Here is a 14,087-nt window from a genome sequence, read left to right on the forward strand (position 1 = left end):
TTGTCATGGACAGGTTATAGGGTCATCTTCAGCAGTGAGTCACATTGTTCTCCTGAAGCCGATGCAGGTGGAAACGTCATGGACAAAAATAGGATCTGGGCAGCATTCGTAAATGGCAAGATATCGTAAGTGTCAGGGTGAGCTGCATTTATTTAAATGTTCAGCTATCCTATTGAAAACCCAGCCACAGGGGATGCACAAACTAGTATGTTTCTTCATGCTGGTCCCAAGCCCAGATAAATGGCGAGGGTTACGTCAGGAAGGGCATCTCATGTAAAACTTTGCCAGATCAACATGCGGACAATAATACACATTTCCATACCGGATCAGTCGAGGCCTGGGTTAAGGCCGGAGTTATACTTCACGCGACGCGATGCAACGCGGTTTATTTTTTATTTTTTTCAACTTCACATCGGCAACATAATGTATAGCGCTGTATTTGAGACACTGAGAAAAAAATAAAAGACACGATGAAAACGTGTATTTTATGATTAAAGTGGAAATTTCGGCTTTAATCTCGAAATGTCCACTTTAACCTTGCAGTTTACTTTATTATTAAAGCAGATCATCGTAAAGGTCATCCCAGTTTTTAATCGCTACGAGTTTCTTGGACCTGACAGCAGGTAAAGTAAAAAAAAAAAAATAGACGGCACAAAAGATGGTATGTGAGACTTTTAAAATGTATCGTGTCATTACAATCGGGAATATGCGACGCTTGAATATAAAAGCACCACGAATGCATCTGTATGTCGGTATTTTGTTTCACCACTTTTAACCATTCATCAAACAGCAAAGCGCGTACATCGATCCCTGAAGGATCTCCATAGAGGCTTGCTGTCACATGTAGATAGTAAACAGAGACTCTGACGTCACGTTTCGACTTTTAGCACACTGCGCCCCCCCCGACTTTTTGCTGGTACTGCAATTTGCGCACGCGTCGCGTTAATTTCTGAGGACCTGCTCAAAGGACGCATGAAATGAATGCTGGGAACGCGTGGCAGCCATGATGCGGGCGCGTACGCGTTCTGAGCGTGAAGTATAAATCGGCCCTTACAATGGCCAACAGGTTGCTACAGGTTGGGCTACAGTTGACCGAAGGAGAAGAAGGGGGTGGGGGGACGTGTCTGGAAGCAGAAGGGCAGGAGGAAGTTAAAGAGAGTGGAGCTGAGGGTAAGAACTTTGAATATTGGCAGTATGACTGGTAAGGGAAGAGAGTTAGCTGATATGATGGAGAGAAGCAGTGCCGGTTTTTGATATGGGCAACATGGGCCATTGCCCAGGGCGGCATCATTGTGGGGGCGGCATCTTGAGCATTGGCAAAATTTTTTTGCGCGTGCCCATGCTGCCCCGACATCATTCCAGCACATTTTTGGGATTTGTTTTCTATTGCCCATTTGCAGGGAATAAGGGCACCCTCCATTTGCAAGGTGCGTTTGCTGCTTGCAGAAAAGGGAGGAGAGGGGCGGGGCGGGGATTCTCTGGCTGGCTGGCGCGGCATCTAATAACAAGCTCGCAAAATAAAACAAAATTAAAACAAACAAACAAATACAAAAGCACCAGACATTATGATATACTGTAGACTTATAATTTGCACTGATGTGTTTTCTAAATTCTATCACACCCATATATGCGGGAAATTAGTGCGAGGGCCCTCAGTGCGCCTGCTTGCTGCTGCTGTGCTGAAGTCTCACAGACAACCTGTCGAAAGGGGAGGGGGGCGGGGTGCTTCCAAATAAAGCACATTTCATTTAAAATATTGTCAATCCAAGCCCATTATGTCACAATTAATTTTTCCTGGGTTGTGCAAAATCGTAGAAATCGTTAGTTGGGCGCTCCTTGCACAAGCAGCATAGAGCAGAGTACAGCAAACAGGAAGAATAAATCCTCCTGTGTGAAGCTGACTCTAGCTTAATGCCTGTGCTCTCTCTATTCTTTATCACAGGTTAGTAAATTCGCCATAATTGGAGTGCACATTACAGGCTTTAAAACGGTAAAATATCGTCAATGAGATTTTGAACATGTTGATAAAATTATTTGAGTTAGTAAGAGTTTTTTCGTATGGATATATATGATTGCGTGCTAATTTACTAATGCAATTGACTCACGTAGTGGAGAATGGTAGGCGGGGAAAGTTAACCCGAAATAATAAACTGAGTGCAGCTCTGAGAGAAAATATTTATGTAGTTGTTAGTGACCTGGTGAACTGATGACTGGAGATGGTACTAAAGTGAAAATTCTTTACACTATAACAAAATATTTTGGTGCTGTATAAATGTAAAATTTGATTTTGTCTCTGTTAGACATTACATTTCCAACAGTTTGTTTTATTGCACTGTATTTTTTCATTGTTTATTAGAACGCTGGGGGGTGCGCGGGGGGGCCAGAGGAGGTGTTTACCCAGGGCACCAAGGAGGCTAGGACCACCCCTGGCGAGAAGGAAGTGAGATATATTACGTGTAAAAGACTAAATGGAAGGGGAGTAATGACAGGTGGATCGGAGGTGGATTCAGATTGTTCTATCATTGTGTGCATGAGAGGAGAAATGGGGTAGGGATTATTCTAAAGGAGCAGTATGTCAAGAGTGTTTTGGAGGTGAAAAGAGTGTCAGACAGAGTAATGATTATGAAGCAGGAAACTGAAGGTGTGTTGATGAATGATGTCAGTGCATATGCCCCTTAAGTTGGGTGGATGAGAAAGAAGATTTCAGGAATGAGTTGGATGAGGTGATGGACAGTATACCCAAGAGACAGAAAGTGGTGATTGGAGCGGATATCAATGGACATGTTGGTGAAGGGAACAGAGGAGATGAGGAGGTGATGGGTAGGTATAGTGTCAAGGAGAGGAATGAAGAATGTCAAAGAACAGTGGATTTTGCAAAAAGGATGGGCATGGCTGTGGTGAATACGTATTTAAAAAAAAGGGAGGAACACACAAGAGTGACGTGCAAGAGGGGTGACGGACAAGAGTGGAGGAAATTGCACACAGGTAGATTATATCCTATGCAGAAGAGTCAATCTGAAGGAGATTAAAGACTGAAAAGTGGTGGCAGGGGAAAGTGTAGTTAGGCAGCATAGGATGGTGGTCTCTAGGATGATGTTGGAGGTCAAGAAGAAGACGAGGAGAGGGAGGGCAGAGCAAAGGATGAAATGGTGGAAGTTGAAAAAGGAAGACTGCAAGGTTGAGTTTAGGGAGGAGGTAAGACACACACTGGATGGCAGTGAAGAGTTAACAAATAGTTGAGCAACTGCAGCATAAGCAGTAAGAGTGACAGCAAGAACGGTGCTTGGTGTGACATCTGGACAGAGGAAGGAGGAAAAGGAAACCTGGTGGTGGAATGGGGAAGTACAGGAAAGTATACAGAGGAAGAGGATGTCAAAGAAGAAGTGGGATAGTCAGAGAGATGCAGAAAGTAGACAAGAGTAAAAGAAGATAAGGCCCAAGGTGAAGGTAGCAAAGGCTAAAGAAAAGGCGTATGATGAGTTGTATGAGAGACTGGACACTAAGGAGGGACAAAAGGACCTGTACCGATTGGTTAGACATAGGGATTGAGCTGGGAAAGATATGCAGCAGGTTAGGGTAATAATGGATAAAGATGGAAATATACTCACAAGTGAGGAGGGTGTGTTGAGCAGATGGAAGGTGTACTTTGAGAGGCTGATGTATGAAGAGAATGAGAGGGAGAGAAGGTTGGATGATGAACGGAGATAGTAAATCAGAAAGTGCAATGGATTAGCAAGGAAGAAGTAAGGACAGCTATGAAAAGGATGAAGAATGGAAAAGCTGTTGGCCCAGATGATATACCTGTGAAAGCATGGAGGTGTTTAGGAGAGATGGCAGTGGAGTTTTTAAACAGATTGTTTAATGGAATATTGGAAAGTGAGAGGATGCCTGAGAAGTGCAGAAGAAGTGTACTGGTACCGATTTTTAAGAATAAGGGGAATGTGCAGAGCTGTAGTAACTACAGGGGGATAAAATTGATGAGCCACTGCATGAAGTTATGGGAAAGAGTAGGTGATACTAGGATAAGAAAAGAGGTGATGATTAGTGAGCAGCAGTATGGTTTCATGCCAAGAAAGAGCACCACAGGTGTAACGTTTGCTCTGAGGGTGTTGATGGAGAAGTATAGAGAAGCCCAGAAGCAGTTGCATTGGGTCTTTGTGGACTAGGAGAAAGCATATGACAGGGCTTCTTGAGAGGAGTTATGGTATTGTATGAGAAAGTTGGCAGAGAAGTATGTAAGAGTTGTACAGGATATGTATGAGGGAAGTGTGACAGTGGTGAGGTCTGCAGTAGGAGTGATGGATGCATTTAACATGGAGGTGGGATTACATCAGGGATCATCTCTGAGCCCTTTCTTATTTGCAATAGTGATGGACAGGTTGACAAAAGAGATTAGACAGGAGTCCCCGTGGACTATGATGTTTGTGATCTGTAGCGAGAGTAGGGAGCAGGTCGAGGAGACCCTGGAGAGGTGGAGATATGCTCTAGAGAGGAGAAGAATGAAGGTCAGTAGGAACAAGATAGAATACATGTGTGTGAATGAGAGGAAGGTCAGTGGAATGGTGAGGATGCAGGGAACAGAGTTGGCGAAGGTGGATGAGTTTAAATACTTGGGATCAACAATTCAGAGTAACAGGGATTGTGGAAGACAGGTGAAAAAGAGAGTGCAGGCAGGGTGTAATGGGTGGAGAAGAGTGTCAGGAGTGATTTCAGAGAGACAGGTATCAACAAGAGTGAAAGAGAAGGTCTACAGGACAGTAGTGAGACCATCTATGTTATATGGGTTAGAGATGATGGCACTGACTAGAGAGCAGGAGACAGAGCTGGAGGTGGCAGAGTCAAAGATGTTAATATTAAAAATTGCCTTTGGTAATATCACAAGATCAGACTGGATTTATTAAAGGCTGACACTTAGCTTCCAATCTTTGACACCTGTTTAATGTAATATATTCACCAGCAAAGTCAAACACCCCAGAGATATTATTATCGTTGCATGCAGAAAAAGCATTTGATACACATAATTGAATGGAACTACTTTTCACTACATTAGAGAAATTTGGGTTTGGACTGAACATTTGTGCATGGATCAAACTACTGTATCTTCAGTTTGTATCAACAACATTTGTTCAGACTACTTACTTACAAACTAGAACGTGGTACCAGACAAGGATGCCCCTTGTCACCACTGCTATTTGCAATCGCCATTGAACCACTGGCAGTTCACTGTCGAAATGCATATGAGATAAAGGGGATTATAAGAGAAGGACTGGAACAGAACATTTCTTTATATGCAGATGATATGGTACTATATATTTCAGACCCACAAAATACTGTGCCTGCAGTCTTAACAGCACTTACAGAATTTCAAAAGATCTCTGGTCTCAGAATTAATTTGAATAAAAGTGTGCTCTTTCCAGTGAATTCTCAAGCATACAATATTAGATTGGACACCTTCCCTTTTATCATTGCAGATCAATTTAAATAACTAGGGGTAAATATTACAAGCAAACATAAAGCTCTTTATCAACAAAATTTCGCCATCTGTATGGAAAAAATTAAGCAAGACTTGCATAGATGGTCAACCCTTCTTTTATGTCTAGGAAAGAGAGACGCTGACAGATGGTAAGTGCAACAACTTCAAAACCTTTTTTATTGTCCTCTCTCGTTTTCCTCTTCCAGACCAAAGCAAACAAGCTCATCTCACCAAACAGCAGACCTACTGCACATGGCTGCATAATCGAACCCTGCAATTAATATCACAGTGCAGATATATAACATTTCTCCCCCCTCCCACCAACAACAAAGAAATCCAAGTATATAACAGAACAGTTAAACATGTAATGTAGTAACAAAATCCTGCAAGTGTCCAGGGCGAGAATGCAACCGAGTGGGACGTGGAGATGGCTCCTGGGGCTGAATAACAGGCTCGGTTTAATTTTGTGCTACATCAAGCTGGATAACAGAGTCACCAAGCCATGCGTTTGGAATGGCCAAAGAATTTTCATTGTGTTTGTCAGCAGGATGAAATTCTACAACAGATGATGGTGGTGACACCTTTCGAAGACATGTGGTATGCCACCGAGAACCATCAGCAAGACCAAATGTGGCTGGGCCAAGCTGTCGGGTGACTTGTACTGGTGAGGACCAGAAAGAGGCCATTTTATTATTGCGATGAGGCTTCCGAACTCTTAACCAGTCCGAGACTGCTATGCTGACCTCCTTGACCCATTTTGATTGATCAAACCTTTGTTTCATTCTGTGTTGCTGTCTGGTGACAGAGTTCTTAACATGAGGAATTAAAGGAAGGGCACTGGGAAGACTCTGACCAAAAAAAGGCTGAAGCCGTAACTGAGCAAGACAGGAGGTCTGCAATAACATTCTCACACCCCGGAGTGAACTGGAGAGTAAAGTGGTACTGGTGAAGACGGTCAGACCAACGATGTAACCTCAATGGGCGGTGTCCAGTGCCAGATGCCGACAGCAGGGTAGTGAGAGCTTGATGGTCTGTTCTTAGTGTGAAATGTCGGCCATACAAGTAAAGGTGCCATCTCTCACATGCCCAGACACATGCCAGTGCCTCACGTTCACCCACCGAGTATTTCCGTTCTGTTTCAGTGAGGGCACGAGAGGCAAAAGCTATGGGCTTCTTCACTTGACCCTGACTTTGTGACAGCATGGCCCCCACTGCTATAGCAGATGCATCACAGGTGACAAACGTGGGGCTAGAGATGTCAAAGTGGGCTAGAATTGGAGGGGAAATAAGCTGTGATTTCAGGAGGTGAACAGCCTTGGCACAATCAGGAGACCACACCCATGGCTCATTCTTTCGCAGGAGCTGGCGCAATGGTGCTGTAGTAACAGAATACTGGGGCAAAAGCTTCAAATAGCCATGGCCATGCCCAGAAAGAAAGCCACCTCAGCTGCAGATGTAGGCTCCGGAATGGCGTGAATTGCATCAACATTTGATTGGAGTGGAGATATGCCAGCAGCTGATACTTGAAACCAACAAATTCTATCTCTGGCACTGCAAAGACACACTTCTCCGCATTCAATGTGAGTTTGTGTTTAGACAGAGCTGAAAAGACCATGTGAAGATGTTTGTCATGAACAGCAGCGGTGGGCCTATGTACAACAATGTCATCTAAGTATATGACCACTCCAGGGATGCCGGCAAACACTGAGGACATGACTTTTTGAAAGCTGCTTGGTGCTGAACATAACCCAGATGTTACTCTTGTATAACGAAACATGCCATCATGTGTCAAAAAAGCTGTGAGGTCTCTATTGCTGGGGTGGAGGGGCACTTGCAAATAGCCTTGCCTAAGATTCAATTTAGAAAATAAGATAGAACCATATACTGTAACTGTGCTGTGAGTTTTTCTGAAGTGGGAAGTCGATATTTGTCTGGAATTATTGCTTTATTTACTGCACGAAGATCGACGCAGATGCGCAAGCCACCAGACTTCTTCTTAGCTACTACTATGTTGGAGACCCATGGGGAGGCGTTGACTGGTACAATGATGCCAGCTGCTAGTAGCTGCCGCAGCTCAGTGGACACCCCATCTCGAAAGGCCAGCGGGATACGTTGTAAAGGCTGTATAACTGGTGTGACAGTTGGGTTGAGTTAAGGCTTGTGAGTGTAGGCAGTGAGGCAACCCAAACCTGTAAAGAGTCCAGGTCATTTTTGTTGTTGTAGTGAGGTTACCTGTAAGATTTGCATGCCACTTTTATCTAAGACAGAAAATCCCAGGGCAAGAAACAAATCTAGCCCCATCAGATTTGCCCCTTTTTTTGTAACATGAAAACAAACATTAGGCAGAACATCTTTGCCATAGTGAACAGTGAGGTAGACTGAACCCATCAAGGAGATCCAAGAGTCCCCATAACCATTGGCAGTAGTGGTAGGTGAAGACAAGGCCATAGAACTGAGAAACTGTTTATATGTGTGTATATTTAAGAGGGACATTGTAGCACCAGTGTCCAACAAGAGGGAAATGTTCACACCATTTAAACTAACTGTGCATGACTTGAAAGCTGCTGGTCCTGAAATCACATTGTGAATTATAGTTGCAGTCTGTCCGTGCGCACTGATTGGAGAAGAACGACATACCTTAGCAAAGTGGTTTTGTTTACCACAGCTGCGACAGGTCTGACCGCGTGCTGGGCAGCTTTGAGCTCTGGTCGCGTGTGATCATGATCCACAGTTTCCACAGTGCTGCTGAAATTGTCTTGAATGCCTGCGCTGCACAAACTGCACTGTCTGTTCTCGGTCTGTTGCATTGACTTTGGATGCTGCGGAATCGTCCGTCTGCGAGTGCTGCGCATAACTATCTGATGGGGAAACAGAAGCAAAGTGTTTCGAAAGCTCCGCCACACAAACAGCTGCAGATTCCACACTGAATGCTATTGCGACTGCATTAGGTAATGTCAAATCATCCTTTTCAAGCAAATGTCTTTCGCAAACTTTATCATTGCTAGTGCATTCGATTAGCTGGTCACAGATCATTTCCTCTTGTAATGCCCCGAACTTGCATGAGCTAGCTAGTCCTCCTAAGTTTGCGACATACTGATGCACCGTCTCCCCAGGAAGCTGACAGCGCTGTCTGAAAATAAATCTCCATTGTAGAGCACTTTGTGGGGCAGAGAAGTGAGCATTCAAAAGTGTAACTGCAGTATCATATGTGTCAGCTAGTCTCAAAGTCCCAAGCAATGAACAAGTAGCGCCCTTTTGCGAGCGGCCGAAACATCCTCAAGCCCCAAGGCAGTGAGATAGACTTCAAAGGATTGTAGCCAACGAGTCCACGGAATTGGAGGCTCACTGGGTAAAAGCAGGAAGGGAGGTGGTGGTGAAAGGGAAAACTCAGCCATTCTCGTTGCCAAATTTTATGTCTAGGAAAGAGAGACGCTGATAGCTGGTAAGTGCAACAACTTTAAAACCTTTTTTATTGTCCTCTCTCCTTTTCCTCTTCCAGACCAAAGCAATCAAGCTCATCTCACCAAACAGCAGACCTACCGCACATGGCTGCATAATCGAACCCTGCAATTAATATCACAGTGCAGATATATAACACCTTCATCTCACTCTAGCTGGAAGAATGAACGTTGTTAAGATGAATATCCTTCCTAAGCTTCTCTTTTTATTTCAAAGCATTCCAATATACACCAATAAATAATTTTTTTAAGAAATTAGATTCAACCATAACCTAATTTATTTGGAACTCAAAACATCCATGTATCTAACGATCGACTCTACAAAGACCTAAGACAGGAGGTGGCATGGCTATACCTAACTTTCAGTTTTATTACTGGGCAGCAAGTTATAAAAACCTGGTCACAAATAGATGACCATACACAGGCTTGGTCCGCTATAGAAATAAAATCCTGTAGTGCTTCTTTATATTTCCTGCTTTGTGCCCCAATAAATGCAAGTAATATCTGGAAAAGATTTGGTATTAAATTACTTAGAGATCTTTAGTTAGACAACATCTTTGCATCCTATGAACAATTACATTCCAAATTTAACCTTCCAGCAACATATTTCTTTCACTATCTTCAAATTAAAAACTTTGTTAAACAGAACCTGCCTGATTTTCCTCATCTTTCCATGCTGAAAAAATATTGCTCAGTTTCGAGGACTCAGACAGCATTTCTGCAATATATAAAATTATTTTACAGTGCCTCCCTTTCAAAGATCCAAGAGTACATTAGGAAAAAGATCTCTCACTCAACATATCAGAAAAGGAGTGGAAGGTAGCAGTGCAGAGAATTCACTCGAGCTCCATATGTGCAAAACATAAAATTACTCAACTCAAAATTATATATTGAGCACATCTGTCTTGCTTAAAACAGTCCAAAATGTTTCCAGGGCAAGATCCAACCTGCAAACACTGGAATCAAGTCCCAGCCTCACTGGGTCACATGTTTTGGGCCTGTACCAAATTAACATCATTCTGGACAAAAAAAATTAAGTGCCTTTCAGACAGCCTTGGTGTCACAATCCCTCCTAACCAATTAACAGCTGTGTTTGGTGTTCTTCCAGATGGTCTTAAAGCAGAGAAGGACAAACAAACTGTGATTGCCTTCACTACACCATTGGCACGCAGACTTATTTTCCTAAACTGAAAGAATCCTAACTCTCCTCTTTTAAGTCAGTGGGTAACTGATGTTTTATACTATTTGAAATTGGAAAAAATCTAATTCTCAGTTAGTGAGTCTGCTCTATCTGTGCAGAACTTTTTCAAAACCTGGCAGGATCTAATCAATTATATTTTAGAATAAGCTCTTAAAGCATTGAGGAAGTAATTATCTTCACATTTCTTTTACTTCTCCATTCATCTTTGTCCACCTATTAAACTCATCAATTTATGTATGTTTACAAACTTTAAGTTTTACTCTGTTGGCCATGCTCTCTTTCTCAGGGGTGGGGGTTGATTTGTTTTCAATCCTATTTTTTGTAAAAATTGATCTATTTGTATGGAATGATTAAAATAAAATCAATAAAATTTGACAGTTGGGAGACAAAGACAGAAAGGTGAGATTGCATTGGTCTGGGCATGTGCAGAGGAGAGATGCTTGGTATATGTATTGGGAAAAGGATGTTAAGGATAGAGCTGCCAGACAAGAGGAAAAGAGGAAGGCCTAAGAGAAGGTTTATGGATGTGGTGAGAGACGACATGCAGGTGGTAGGTGCAACGATGCAAGATGCAGAAGACAGAATGATATGGAAGAAGATGATCCACTGTGGAAACCCCTAACAGGAGTACCTGAAAAAAGAAGAAGAAGCTATCCTATTGAAGTTAATAGCCTCTTCCACAGTAAAATATTTTGGACAATAAAAAAATTTGTATAGTTACTATTTTGATACGTTTTATTATCCTACACATCTTAACACAGTCCACTCTTGCTAAAGAACACTTTTAGGAGTTACCACAGTCTTTTTATCATTTTTCTCCTGCTGCTAAGTGATATTTCTAAATAAACTTTTTCCTACTGACCACATAATTTCTTGTGATGTAGAACCAGTGCAGCTGCTTCAATGATTCCAGAGATAAGAGCATGCATCCTTATCTGCAATGTTTAAAGGGGCTTTCTTGGATTTTCCAGTTAGGAAAACTTGCAACCTAATGGTTCTGTATGATTGTGATTCTGGGTACAATATGTATGCATGAGTGTTTCTTGTAATAAACTGTTGTCTTTTCCAATACACCTGATGCTGCTGGAAAACTCACATAATGATTCACACCAAAAGAACAAAGGCACCTGTTCTTATGTAGATGGTGTGGTGTGTAGGTTAAGGCACTGGACTTTAAATCTCAAGATTGTGACCCTAAATACTTCAGTGAACCTGTTGGTGCACCAGGTATAAAAGTATAAACAAAACATCAAGGTACATACAATAACAATGACACCATTTTAAAAAATAAAGCAAAAATGTAAAATGTGAAAACTCTTATTCCTTTAAGAAGCTGAAGAAATCTACAATATCAGTTATTGAGATTGATCTCTAAATTTTAGTATAGTTATTCAGAGTTTAGTACTGCCAAAAAAATATGTCTCACCCCCTCTGGGTTTGTACAGCCAGTAATAAATAATGAAGGCATTTTTGTTTTAAATTGCTGTATGTGCTCAACCACTGTGACCGTGTGCACTTGGCCTCCATACTCTGATGATTAAAAGACATTCCTGATTGCACAAGCCTCCACTTTTTTGATAAAGAGTGCTCCTTCCTCTTCTCAGTGCTTTATGTGTCATTTCTTCTGCACACTGGATCCCAAACTTAAACCACTACTGACAACATTTATTGCTGTAACACTGAGAAGCTCACAGGTGAAGTTTTCCTTTTTTTTTCTTTGTCAGCATACAGTATGTTTTAACCACAAGGAGTCATCCTTGAAACCTCTCCATACAGTAAGTGTTCTCATAAACAAGAGGTGTTTGCAGCACTGCATGGTCCTATGGTGTTCAATGTGGATGTGTATTAATATCCCAACAAGAGATTCATGTAGTCAGGTTAGGAAATTAAAAAAAAAAACACTTTAGTTGTTGACAGTAATTTATTTTAGACAAAGTCTTTGGTTCTATAATAATCACCAGTTTCCCACATGTTCCAATGCTGTATTATACCTCCACGTTGGACTGAACTCATAGAGGTTTCAAAATGTGAAAGGTCATAATTAATTTGGTTGCTATTAGACTAAAATGACTATCTTTCATTGTTAATTTGTTTAGTTTTACTGTTAAAAACTGCTAAAAAATGCCTCAAGTCAAAATAAATACAAACACATCTCAGTGAATAACTCACCTCAGATGAGGAGGCAGTCTTTGCTGATCTGCTCTGAATGATCTAAAAACAGATAAAAAAGGACAAGAACAGTTGTAATGAAGAAGTGCCAATAAACACTTTCTAATGACATGAAAGTAACAAAAGAAAAACTGTTACACTTTGCAGACTTCGGTAAATCAAAAACTGCATGGTATCATTTCCATTTCCATAAACCACAACTCGGAATCAGCTAGATAAGGAAATCTACATAAGATTGTCAGGGTACACAAAATCATATTCTGCGTTCTTAAAATGGCACTCTTTAACATGCATGCTAATTCCGGTGACCGACATCACCTCATCATTTGAATTTTTACCACAAGTGTCGTACTTGTAAAGTTCACTGTGACTGCACACAACAGCTGAAAAGTAAATACTCCAAAATGATCTGTTCTAAAGTTCGAATTGCCCATTGGTTAAATCAGTCCTTTAAAGGGAATAATTAAAGTGAGCCAAAATACAGCCAGTCCTGGTCAATATAAACATCAATTATTCTTGACTCTTATCAGCACAACCCAAAAATTCAGAAATTCTGAATCAGCAAAAGCCATGCTAATTCAGGGTTTTCATAAGTACTGTAATGAAATTAATTAATGAAGTACAAGTACATAATAAACAAGAATAGTTGCATTGAGTTGTTGAAATATTAAAATGTGTGCTTCAGTTTAAATGTTTAAAGTCTAAATACTATCAATTGTAATAGAAAATCAAAAATAACATCATATTCATATTCACTGACCATGAAATAGTAATAGTAGATACACTTATGTTTGAAATTTGTCATTTCCAAACTTCTGGGAATGGCTCTTTGAAGGCTAGGACCTCCAGTAAAGAATCCAATATCACAAGTATTATCAAATGGAAATAGCATAAACAACACTGCACATTCCTGTATTACTGATCTACATTTGTTTCAGTTTTGTGGAAAGAAATACTTTGACCCCTCATATGTGTTAGTTGACATGCTATACACAACTTAATGTCCTTCTGATAATTTTTGCTGAAGACACCTATTAGTTTACTATTTGTCCTAAAGGTGTAATTTAATTCACAATATATGGTCCAAAAATAGCCTAAAATTAGGGTTTTTCATACCTAGATGGACAAAAACAGGGAGGAATCTGTAATATCATATATAGAGGTTGTCTCGTACCAGAGAGTCAGGAAGCACCAGACTAAAAAAACTGAAGTGATTTCAAAGCATTCATGAGTAATATTTATGAACACAAGAATTGCATAATCATTATTGTGAACAAAAGAATGGCATAAAAGTGGCGTAATCACGATTGTTGGGATCAAAGAAAAGTCTTGAGTAGATCAGGAAAAAATGTTCTTGATATCTAACCATCAGATACTCTAATAAACCATAATGAGAGCCATGATCTAGAAATGGAAAATAGTAGTAAACCATCACAGGATTGGCTTGTCTACAGATTTACTTCAAGGGTACAGCGTGTAATCATTCAGGCAGCCTCAAATGATCCTAAAAAACACCAAATGATCTGCAGCCATATCTTCCTTCAGCAAAGGTCAGTGTTCATGACTTCATTATCAGAAAAGACCCCGGGGTAAAAAGGGTTTTATTCAAAAACAATAATGTGGAAACCACTGGCAACCTAGAAGAGCATAAATACTTGCCTCTTATTTGCCAGAAAGCATATGGGAGAATGTCCAATGGACAAATGTAAGAAAAACGCATATTTTTGGTTGACATGGGTCCTGTTATGTCTGGTATAAAGCTTACATAGCTTCCATAATAAGTCCA

The 14,087-nt window shown here is 40.9% G+C and overlaps 1 protein-coding gene across 1 annotated transcript in view; it reads right to left on the minus strand.

Moving 5' to 3' along the window:
• The window catches only part of fcer1g (Fc fragment of IgE, high affinity I, receptor for; gamma polypeptide), a 76,741-nt gene that overhangs the window by 16,793 nt on the left and 45,861 nt on the right, over window positions 1-14,087 (minus strand). Inside the window, exon 3 of the mRNA XM_039741640.1 lies at window positions 12,302-12,343. Coding sequence (XP_039597574.1) covers window positions 12,302-12,343 — 42 coding nt within the window. The remainder of the gene's footprint in view (window positions 1-12,301; window positions 12,344-14,087) is intronic.

The sequence above is a fragment of the Polypterus senegalus genome, chromosome 18, assembly GCF_016835505.1.
Source record: "Polypterus senegalus isolate Bchr_013 chromosome 18, ASM1683550v1, whole genome shotgun sequence".
Classification (NCBI taxonomy): domain Eukaryota; kingdom Metazoa; phylum Chordata; class Cladistia; order Polypteriformes; family Polypteridae; genus Polypterus; species Polypterus senegalus.